The sequence below is a fragment of the Prosopis cineraria genome, unplaced genomic scaffold, assembly GCF_029017545.1.
Source record: "Prosopis cineraria cultivar Desert tree isolate PC_DT_omini unplaced genomic scaffold, ASM2901754v1 PC220, whole genome shotgun sequence".
In the NCBI taxonomy this organism is placed as follows: domain Eukaryota; kingdom Viridiplantae; phylum Streptophyta; class Magnoliopsida; order Fabales; family Fabaceae; genus Prosopis; species Prosopis cineraria.
In genome coordinates, this window is record NW_026555547.1 from 33,354 (window position 1) to 45,470 (window position 12,117).

Genomic DNA, 12,117 nt, shown 5'->3' on the forward strand with positions numbered 1-12,117 from the left:
TGCATGGCACAGAAAAGACATGCCACAGTGCACCAGCCGTAAGATGCAGCGCACATGTCATTTTTTGTATTAAAATTTGAGCTTGATTGTCAGCATACTTGTGTATTCATTCAAATAATAAATAAGCTTTTTTTGATTTAGTTTTTCAACATTTTCATTTTCTGTGAAAAACTTTTTCATATTTTCATTTGAATTTACATGAAGGAGTCTTTCCTTTTTCTTTTTAAAGAATTATCTTAATATATTGTTTTCACTTTTTTTCAGTAGAAAATTATAGTTTTTGTTTTTTATCTCTTAAATTTAAGAAAAAATGATAATAAAATCTCTTCAAATTATGTAAAATAATAATTTGATCCCTCAAAATATTATAATACCAATGAAGTCCCTAGAGACCTCTTTATCGATAACTTTTTTAGAGAAAATATCATTTTACTTTTATTGATAAATTATAATTTTTATTCAATACTTACAATTTTTTGAAGAAAAATTATGATTCTTTAAACAAAAATTGTAAATAGAGTTTATTATTTTGAAAACTTATTTTTCAATAACAAAAATTACACTTGAGAAATTATAATTTTTTGTTTAACTTTTATAATTCATAGAACAAAAATTTTTATTCCTTAAAAAAAGTTATAATTATGACTTATTTTTTAATAACAGAAATTGCACTTAACAAATTATAATTTCTTATTTAACTATTTCAATTTACAGAATAAAAGTTATAATTCATTAAATAAAAATTATAATTAAGAATTTTTATTTTTAATAAAAATATAATAATTATTTTTTAAAAAATTATTAACAAAAAGTTTTTTATTAATATTATATATATTATGATGTTTTAAAAGATTAAATTATAGTTTATATTCATAAGTTTTATTGTCGTTTTCTCTTTTTTTTGGCTGAAATTTAAATTTAATTTTTAATTCCATTCCTTGAAAGTTGAAACGTACATTCAAAACGCAAATACACTCCTCTCTCTCTACCACAACGAAAATAGAAAAGGAAAAGGAGAAATCAAATCCTGTCATCGTCATCTCATTCCAATTCCTCAACTTCCCCATTTTCCTTCACCGAAAACTCCAACCTCTCGATCTGTCCGTCCTTGCTTTCCCCGAACGAAGCACAAAATAGATTCTTCAAATCTTGATCGGTCTGCCTCCACTGTTTTTTCTGGAAACGTTTTTTTATTCTCTCTTGGCAGATCACGATTCAAATATTGAAAGCCATTGTTCCGAAATGAGCAGCGGAGAGCTTCTTGGCGTCGAACCTGTCGAGCTCAAGTTCCCTTGTGAGTTACTTTCTTCTGGATCTCATTTTCTAGGGTTCGGTTATGGTATATTCGTCCATTTTAATTGTGCGTTTTGTTCGTTTTCTTTAGTTGAGCTGAAGAAGCAGATCTCGTGTTCTCTTCTATTGTCAAATAAGACGGATAACTATGTTGCTTTCAAGGTAATCTATCTATTCGTTTTGGTATTTACAATTACTTATCTTAGAAATTGATTTCTGACGAGGACGGTTAAATTGTAATTTTGGTTTCTGTTGGAAGCTGGCAGAGGAATAGGATCTGATGAGTTTGACCCAATATTGAGTATTGGCCAAGATACATTATTTACTCTTTCAGTTATTCCGTAACGTCGACAGAACAAAATATTTTCGTTACAGTTAAAAAGATTTTTTGTGATAAAACGCATTATTGGTTAACTCTTGCAAAATTTTAATGTTTGAGTCCATATTTGATCATGCTCAGGTGAAAACCACCAATCCAAAGAAGTATTGTGTTCGTCCAAACACTGGCATTGTCTTGCCACGATCTACGTGTGATGTTATAGGTATCAATGTGAATCTATTTAATTATGTCGTGTGTTTGTGCTTCATCTCCAATAAATATTGGTTGACATCTGGTCTTTATAAGTTACCATGCAAGCGCAAAAAGAAGCTCCACCTGATATGCAATGCAAAGACAAGTTTCTTCTTCAAAGTGTAAAAGCAAATGATGGTGCTACCGCAAAGGACATAACTGCAGAAATGGTATTGATTATACAACTTGCTAGATACTGATATTACCTCTAGAGTTTTATTCTTTTTTGTAAAATTACATGATATGTCATTGGGTTTGTCTAGTTTAACAAGGAGCCAGGGAATGCGGTTGAAGAATGCAAGTTGAGAGTGCTGTATGTTTCTCCACCTCAACCACCATCACCAGTTCCAGAAGGTTCCGAGGAAGGGTCATCACCTAGAGGTTCAGTATCGGAGAATGGAAATGTGAATGGTGCTGAATTCACAACAGTGGGTTCTTAACTTGTTAATGGTTAGGTGAATAAACCCCTCCCCAACCTAAAAGAATAAGAAGTAATAGATTATTTTTGTGTACTGCAGGTAACAAAAGCCTTATTTACTGAACGACCTGATGCTCAAGAAAAATCTGCAGAGGTGAAAAAATAATTAGTTATTACTTATTGGTGTATTTGCTAATTGTTGATAAACATATTGATATTTTGGCAACACCTTTGACTAACAGTGGTATTACTTTTCAAATTTCAAATTAGTTTTTTCAGCGGAAAAAATATGAAACAAAGTTGAACTTCCTTCTTTGGTGATACTACTATTTCATCAATTTGCATTGGCTTCAATCTTTATATGGCTTTGAGTGCTTTCTTTTTTATGTTCTAAATCAGTGGTTTTCCATAGCTTTAGGATGTGTTCATAGTTGTTTGTTTTCTAGTGATAACCAATTATCTTAGGTGCAAAATCGGGATGCACCAATTCTTATTTCCATCTGTTATTGCAACTTGTTATCACAGCATCTTTTTTCATAAATTTACTGGCAAGCATCTTGTTTCGTGTTCAAAATGTCAGGCTTAGCAATGAATGTTATTACTACACAGTTCATCTCTGCTATAAAAGGTCTGTGGGATACACCCCTAAAGAGGTTTTTTTAGTTCCCTCAGACTCCCCTCGATTACTGGATCAGTGATTTTAGCTGAAGTACATAAGGGTCTAACGGCTCCCTTTTTTACTTGATTAAAGCTGAAGGATAATTTAATGCTTTCAAGAGCCAACTATTGGTGTTGTCTGACTTTCCATTCGTCGGATCAGTTTTTTCTTTTAGTTGGTGTCAGGCATATTTAACTTTCTGAGTTTGTACCATGTGGCAACTATATTTTAGTGATAATTGCTCTTGTTGCAGGCAAATGCCCTCATCTCAAGGTTGACTGAGGAAAAGAATAATGCAGTTCAACTAAATTACAAGCTTCGTCAGGAATTGGTGAGGATTTGAAAAAATATATCTTGTTTTCTGATATATTCTATCCATTTATGTGTCTGTTATTTTTGGTGAAGGAATGCTAAATTTTTATTATGAGTTCCCATGACTCTAACCCTCTGATTGGTTTATGAGGAATGGAGGGGAGGGAAAATTTTTATGAGTTAGATTTTTTTAAAAGAAGAAGCGGGGTTATGAAATTTTAATTGAGAGAAGATATGAGAAAAATTTATTAAAAACTTTCAACCCTACTTTTTCATTTTTTTTGAAAAAAAAAAATCAAACCCTTTAAAATTCTCCACTGCCCTCCATTCCTTTTGAACAAAACAAAATAAGGATTATCCGTAGCCCATGACTGAGCCTATTTGATAGATTTCACTTTTTTATTTTTTGGGAATGAAAAGGGGAAGCCATATTCTATTAATCAGAATGTCTTACAATTCCTTCCCTATCATCCTAAACCACCTTACAAACACACGGGGGTTGTGTGATCATGGGTACACAAATCAACACCATTAGCATGCCTCAACTTAGCTTTTAGTCTATGAGCACATTCAGTTGCTTCTCTATGAGCAAAATTAACATAACAGACAGAATCATAAAAAAGCAACATTTGGCTTTTTCAATCGTGTCCCGAAAGGATGATTATCAATTCTGGTGTCAAGCAGCAGCTGTAAGAGTTGATAGATTTTACTGAGATGCATTTGTTTCAAATTAAATTGGATTTGATCGTCTTGTTTCTGATTTTCTTTTTTCATCTTTTTCTTTGAGTTCTCCGTTTTGGCTTTACCAAAATCACATGTTGACACAAATGGGGCAGTATGTGCCATGAAAGTATTCTTTTTGGCATTTTTCCATTCCAAAGCGAATCTAAATTGGTATATGCTCATTCCTCCCATTTGTGAGGTAAGTTAGCTTGATTTTTACGCATGTACTCTGTTACTTGTTGAAGAAACCTTCAGAGGGACTTATTTTTTTATATATAAAATTTAGAATAAATTGCGGGTATTTAATGAGGAAGCTCTTAAATCTTAACATGCTGTCCATCTTTTATGAGGACCTAAGAATGTATTTTCCCCCTGCTCCATGGATTATTGTTCAACTTTGTTTTATTTACATTCTGGAAGATGTCGTTAAAAAGATATATTTACTTTTAACTGGAGACATAATTTGATTATTGTAGGAGTTGCTGAAGCACGAAGGGAACAAAAACCGTGGTGGCGTCTCAATTCTGTTAGTCATCATAATCGGCTTACTCGGCTTAATTATGGGGTATATCATGAAGACATAAAACACGTCAATTTAATGGTTCACCGTACCTTTTGATCTTAGTCTCGTTATCGTTCCTGGCAATTCAAGAAATGACGAGAAAGGGGAAACAAAAATTTAGCAAGTGATGTTTCTTTCTTTTTATTTCCCTGTTTTTTTTCCCTTTAAAATTTTATTTCAGTCGATAACATCTTGGATGTAAAAAAAACTTTAGGAAAACTCATGGTGTCATGGGTCTTTGGTTGTTAGGGGACCATATTATATTGTGGACTGACTCGTACTTCGATGACATGCAATTCTTTTTTGTAATTCAAGAGAGGTGCCTTGCTTTTCTTATGTGATAAATGATTTTGGTCTAATTTCAGTTAAAGACCACAATAGAGATTTTAATTATTGGTGGGTTCAAAAAAAAATTGAAATTTTAGTTAATTTTAAAGGAAAAAAGTTAAGAATTTTTATGGTAAAAAGACAAAAACATCATTCACTTGTTATGTAAAATTATGAGTTAATTTTTTTAATCTGTTTGTTAATTTATGATTGAGTTGCAAATTATGAGTTAATGTGTTAATTATACAAGAGTTGATATTAGTTGTTTAATTATAAACAGTAATATTAATTGTTAAATTGTAAACTTATTAATTTACTAACATTAGTTGTAAATTATTAACAAATTTTGTAATATTAATTATAAATTATTGATAAGTTTTAAAATTTATAACTAATGTTAATAAATTATCAAATAAAATTAACAAATTAACAATGTATGTTATTGATTGTTTAATAAATAAATGTAATTTATAAATAATATTAGTAAATTAATAAATGCAGTAAAAAAATTAATAATTAATGATGTTGTATAATAAATAAAAGTATTTTGATATTTTCACTGTCAAAATTAATTTGACCCATCAGTAATTTAAGTTTCTACTGTGATTCTTTACTAAAATTCTTCCAATGAATTGACGCTTCTGGAAATCCATCCATAGCCACCAATATCATCCCAAGAGTATTGGTGATATGTCTCAACAGTATCCAGCAAATGTTGGACTAACGTACAGTTTTTTCTCACCGGTTTCACTCCTCTTTGGCTTTTATAACGCTGTTCAATTTCCCAGTTAGCTACGTATAAGATGATTTCCTTTATGCATCTTTTTTTTTTTCCGAACATCATTTGAGAACACCAACAAAGGTTGGTTTAGTTAGTATTAAGTATTTAGTTTATTCTTCGCAACATCATGGACTTCAATTTTATTGTCAGTATGAGAATTTTATTGAAGGTATGAGAATTTTATTGAAGGGTGATTTATAAATATATCCGTAAGTTTGGATGTATATTATTGCCCTGATAAGTTTGGTGGAGGTAACTCACCTGAACCTTTTTATTTATTAAGAAAAAAACAATAATTTGAGAAACGCTGAAATTGACGGTGGAAGGGTCAAAGATTGCATTTCTATGAACCAAGACGGAAATCTCTGTCCTATCAAAACTGAGGCCCCACTTCTTGGATGCCATGCCAGTTTTTTTTGCTTGTTTATGGAGGGAAACGACAGTACAATCTCGGAATCTGCGAGGTTAAGCCCAACCCAATCATGCAAAACAGGCTGGAATTAATTAAGATTCTCTTAAAAAAAAAAAAAAACATTGTGAACAACTGAACATAGTCTAAATCCACGTCATTCGGTGGTTCGGTTAGATGAATAAGATAAGCATTAGGTTGAGTCCATGAATCAAACAATCTTTCTTAGTAACTTTAAATCTTGTATCTCACGCATTGAACTACGGTCAAATCATCTGGAAAAGATTGCCTACCTGATCCCAAGCATATTAACGATGAAGCCAAAAAAGTTACATGGACTGATGAGTGGATTATCTTTTATATAATCATGGCTGTCGTCTCCATTGATACAATCTACTCTGTCCAGGCTGTAAAAACGACACATATATTCTGTAATATCAAGTTAAAATATTGTCAACAGTCAATTGTTCAAACAACAATACTACCTCCCTTTTTCAAAAGGAGATCCTAGTTTGAATCTAATATTGATATGGTTATAGTACATGTGTGAATATATGTGTTTTTTTTTTAATGCAAAAGGGTTAGATTAGGGATAAAAAAAATTTAAAAAAATAATGTAAAACATGGAATTTATTAATAATTTGTATTACATTGGCTTAAAATAATTTGTTATAAAAAATAAGTATGAGATATATACAATGTGACATATTGGGGGTGTAATAGTAGCAAGAGGCAAATTTGGGTTGGTGTTTTGTAGTGCTAGTGAGCTCCATCCAACATAGAGAGAGATAAGGAATGGTTCGAAATTCAGAAGAGGGGTTATGATGAGAAATTGAAAAGGATTTCAACCTGTGAGGCAAAGAAGGGCAAGTGCCGAGATGGTCCTTCCTTGGTTTTTTGTGTTGACGAGGGAGACCCACCAGAGAGGCATGAGATCATCAATCAGATCTAATGACAATGAGGACCGTACCAAATGGAGGGGAGCACTCACAGTCACAGTCACAGTCACTAACTGACACACAGCCGAAAGTGAAGCCCTCAACGTCCCATCCCATTCCCACACCGCCCTACACGCCACTTTGCTGACATGTCTCCAAATTTAATGGGAAATTTCACTCAAGGATTCATACGAAATTTTTTTAAAATTTATAATAAAAATAATAAAATTAACTTGATTTCATATATTATATAAACTTTTTGTTTGTTCATATATCATATATTATTTATTTTTTTACTGCATTTATTTATAATTTTAATTTTACTTGATTTCATTTCAAGTATTTTATGATAAAATGATTTATTCATCTTCATACTATGTTGTTCATTTACTTACAGAATATTATTCACTTTCATATTTCATTTGTTTATGGCCCTGGAATAAAATTAAGTGAAAACAAGATTATAAATAAGTGAAATAGGGAAACAAATAATATTTTATAAGTAAATGAATAACATACAGTATGAGAACAAATAAGTTATTTATGTTGTTATTTAAATGAGGATAATTTTATTCCATCTCTTGGAAATTTCCAGTTCCAGCTATCATAGCAATAATATTGAAATTCATGGTAGCTCAATAAGTAGAATTAGTAAATTGTTAAATTGATGAATGCATCATTTAATAAAATACTTTGTTAACAACTACTCCCTCCATTTAAAAATATAAAACATTTTTAATTAAATTTCACTCCCTAATAAAGTTATTACCTACTTTTAAATTAACCTTATTTTTTTATATTTACCCATATTAAACACCTTATAATACATATAAATTCATTATCAATAGGGACACTTTTAGAAAAAAGACAATTATTACATTTTAAAAGATTAAAAATATTTTATATTTTTAAATATCTAACTTTTTAAAAAATACCTTACATTTTTTTAATAGAAAGAATAATATAATTATAATTCAGCTGTAATTTTTATCATTAATATTGAACTTTGATTAGTTTCATAATCGATCCAATTTTTAGTATCGAGTGATTTAATTGGTTGAATTAATAAATTATTAAATTAACATCTTGACTAAATTAATAAAATACTTTGTTGATGGCCGCTCTTACTATAATTTAATTATAATTTTAATTATTAATTCTTAAATCAACGTCATTACCAATATAATAATATTTGGTATGTTGGATTTTTCGGTGCTTTATAACAAGCACTTCCTTTTCAACATAATCACTACTGGTGAAACGTCTAGCCTGGGCAAAAACAAAATGTTGTGTTCAAGAATATGTTGATTTTTTTTTTTTTTTTGAATACAAGGATACAAAAAAAGTGTGTAAAAGAAGAATAAAATCAGGTTAGGTTAGATTTTATAAGAGATCTTTATCCTGAAGGCAAATAATTATAAATAATAAGATTAAGATTATTTCAAAATGTAAGGTGAGCGAGCATGTCCGTATATCTGTTTGCTTTCCTGAATGTGTGGTTGAAGGTAATGAAATACGTTGATTTTAGTCAATGCCAAACAATAACAAAGTTTATCTTAGGGTTATATAAATTATATCATGCTATTACACCTATTAGCCTAAATTTTTAAAAATATTGTTGACCAATAAGTATTGTGTAATAACTTTTATAAGAGTTTTAATTTTCATCTATCTATCTTTACTGAGCTTAGAATTATTTAATTTGTTTTACTCTCTTCATTGTAGCATCCCTTGATTTTCTTTATATATTCAATTCATTTTAAATAATTTTTTACTATCTTCTTCTTAACATATGCTTCACTAACTTTTTCTTGCATATGTTCATTATGGATTTTATGCTTTTATGTATACCCACACATTTATTTTAACATTCTCATCTTTGTTACTCTAACATTATCTTTTTGTTGTTCCTTTAAAACCTAATATTCATTGCCTTGTAACATACATAGTTGGCTTTAAGTTTAATAAAACTTTCCTTTAAACTTATTTGGCACCTTCTAATCATGATCAACTTTGATAGCATTTCTTCATTTAAACCACCTAACATATATTTTATGAATAACATCTCATCAATTTCACCATTATTTTAAATAATTACTCTCAAATATTTAAACTTTTTTACTAATGATATGATATACTCCTTTGATTCTATTTATAGGGTAGCAATAGAGTATTTATTTTGATTTTATTTTTAAGACACTTTAATAATTATTGTGTCTATATTTATCACTTTATCCCTATCAAATGTTAAGAAGGTTGTTAAATGTTATAGTATTTTATTTTTAAATTATGTATATTTAATAGGAGTAAAGATGAAGATTTGTTAAATTTTTAGACATAATTAATGAATTTTAATTTTTTTTAATTTTAGTAAAAATGTTAAAAGTGATTTATAATAGAACATAAGGAGTAATCTATCTAGTCCAAAATATAAGCATCTTTTAAAAATAATTTGTATGTCAATAAAATTTTTATTTTCATATATATATATATATATATATTTGACCCATAATTTCAATTTATTATAGACGAGAAGGTCATAAATTCTCAAATATAAGAATTTAGATCAACAAATATGAATGATAAAATGAAAAAAGAAAAAAATTACAAATACTAAATTATTTATATTTTAAACTAACACTAACTGGGAAAATGATGTTTATATGTTGGATAGTACTCCTTTCGATCTTCTTTATAAATTACATTTAAAAGATTTATGTAATTTTATTTATTAGTCATAATGCTATTTTTTAAATAATAATTAAAAAATATTTTTAAAATTATCTAAAAGCAACATAATATTACTTTTAAATTTATTATATAGAGATATATTTAAAATTTACATGTTTTTAATTTTTATATTGATATTAATAAGGTTGATATAAATAATTTATAAAGATTATTGAAGTGCTTCTTTCTTAAAAAAAAAACCAAAATTAGAAGTACTCCCTCCGATTCTATTTATAAGTTTTGATGCGTCTCGTTAGATAATATTTAAAAGGCATTTTTAAAATTATCATTTATAAGAGAGAAAAAGTAATAGGACATTACTTTTTAGATTTATTATATATGAGCATATTTAAAATTTTACTTACTTTTATTACTTGTATTTTTATTATATTGATATTGATAAAGTTAGTAGAAATGATTTATAAATAGGATCGGAGGGAGTAGGAATTAGAAGACTTACACACGTGGTAAGGTGAGGTGGACAGCCAAGAAGGATGACGTGGCAGAAGGCCGGATTCAAGTCCCAATAAAGTCAGGAACTGATAGTATAGCTAGTAGCTACCTCTGACAGTTGATAGCTTCCACACGTGTTCATGCTGCTCCACCTCACTTGCTTCTCATCTTTCACTTCCTCCATTCACTTTTTCTTTGTTTGCTTCGCCAGACCTGCTTGTCAATCAAGTTTACATATACTATTTTGATTGTAAAATATTGAGACCGTTTATAAAAAATATGTAAAATATTTTTTAAAAAATTATATATTTAAAAATATAAAACATTTTTATCTTTTATTTAAAAATATAAAACATTTTTATCTTTTAAGATATAATTATTATTTTTTTAAAAAAATATTTTTATTGATAATAAATTTATATTTATTATAAGATGTTTAACAGGAGTAAATATGAAAAGATAGAGTTAGTTTGAAAGTAGGTAATTACTCTATTGAGGGGTGAGATTTTATTAAAAATACTTTATATTTTTAACAGAGGAAGTATATCTAATTATTTTATTCAAATTAATAAGATATAATTAAATTATCAATTTTATTTTAAAAATAACTTTTTAATTTTGTAAAAAATAATAATTAGGAATTCTATAAAAAAAATTAATGACAATTATATATATATATATATATCTTAAATTATTAAAATCCATCATAGTTCTTTAGATGCAACAAATTTTTTTGTTGTTGATTGGTTTTAAATTTAAAAAAATGACAAAAAAAATCTCTCTAAAATATATAAATAATAATTTAATTTTTAAAATATCATAATTTCTCTGAAGTTTCTAAAAAAAAATTTCATCATTAATAAATTTATATAGATTATTAAATTGCCCTTATTGAAAATAAATGATTCACAAGTTTTGTTTAAATATTTACAACTTTTCTTTTAATATTCGCAACAATATAACAGCAAATCATAATTCACATGTTAATTCTTTATTTACTGTTGCACTATTACAACTATGAAAAGAAAAGTTGTAAATATTTAAACAAAACTTGTGAATCATTTATTTTTAACAAGGACAATTTGATAATATATATATATATATATATATATTTATTAATGACAGAAGAGTTTCTAGAGACTTTAAGAAAATTATGACACTTTGAGGGATCACATTGTCATTTATATATTTCATAAGGATTTTATTGTCATTTTTCTTAGAATTTACAACAAATTTTATAAATTCTTAACTAACTTGCAAAAATTCATAAGTCTCTTTAATTGATTTTTCTCAAGCAAGCAAAAAAATTCCTAAGTCCCTTTAGTTGATTAAAAATAATTTTCTTTTTATATCCTATAAATAGAACTTAAAGAGTATTAAGGGAAAAAAATCCTTTTAAAGTTTGCTTCATATTAAATATCGGGAGCTAAAGGCTTCTATTATATACCTTCATGAAGATTGGGAACTAGAGGCTTCTATTAAGATGATTGACACATACATACATGCATGCATGCATGCATGCATATATATATATATATATAAGCTTCTATTAAGAAATATTTTGATAATTTAAAGTCTTAAAATGATAGGGTTTTGTACTTTTTTTGATTTTTCAAAGAAAATATCACAATTATACCATTTTATTTTTTTTAAAATATATATATATATATATAAATATAAAGACAGATGTTGATAACATATTTTTAAAAATTGATTAACATGATAAATTTTATAAAAAACTTATTAAATTGGACATAAACACACACATATTCAGTTTTTGGAAAAAATAATTTCCTTAAAAGAAAAATTTTAAAAAAATTGTTAACATGATGATAAATTTTCTTTTAACAAGTCAATTAATTTTTTTATCAAAAAATTGTGTAATTATTATTTATATGCACTATCAAATAAATAAATTTCTGTATTCTCGGTTTTTAAATTT

At 27.6% G+C, this 12,117-nt stretch overlaps 1 protein-coding gene across 1 annotated transcript; it reads left to right on the top strand.

The window, feature by feature from the left end:
- The first annotated feature begins 975 nt into the window (after nt 1-975).
- LOC129295925 (vesicle-associated protein 1-2-like) lies at nt 976-4,851 on the top strand. The gene is made up of 8 exons (XM_054934522.1): nt 976-1,294; nt 1,385-1,455; nt 1,754-1,835; nt 1,919-2,034; nt 2,128-2,292; nt 2,383-2,436; nt 3,194-3,271; nt 4,452-4,851. The coding sequence occupies exons 1-8, from the start codon at nt 1,243-1,245 to the stop codon at nt 4,557-4,559; spliced, it is 726 nt and encodes a 241-aa protein (XP_054790497.1). The 5' UTR covers nt 976-1,242; the 3' UTR covers nt 4,560-4,851.
- The last annotated feature ends 7,266 nt before the right edge of the window (nt 4,852-12,117 follow it).

Coding starts and splice junctions, on each gene's coding strand:
- LOC129295925 (XM_054934522.1), top strand. CDS start 1,243: ATGAGCAGCGGAGAGCTTCTTGGCGTCGAACCTGTCGAGCTCAAGTTC. Junction 1,456..1,753: donor ATAACTATGTTGCTTTCAAG/GTAATCTATCTA, acceptor GATCATGCTCAG/GTGAAAACCACCAATCCAAA. Junction 2,293..2,382: donor ATGGTGCTGAATTCACAACA/GTGGGTTCTTAA, acceptor TGTGTACTGCAG/GTAACAAAAGCCTTATTTAC.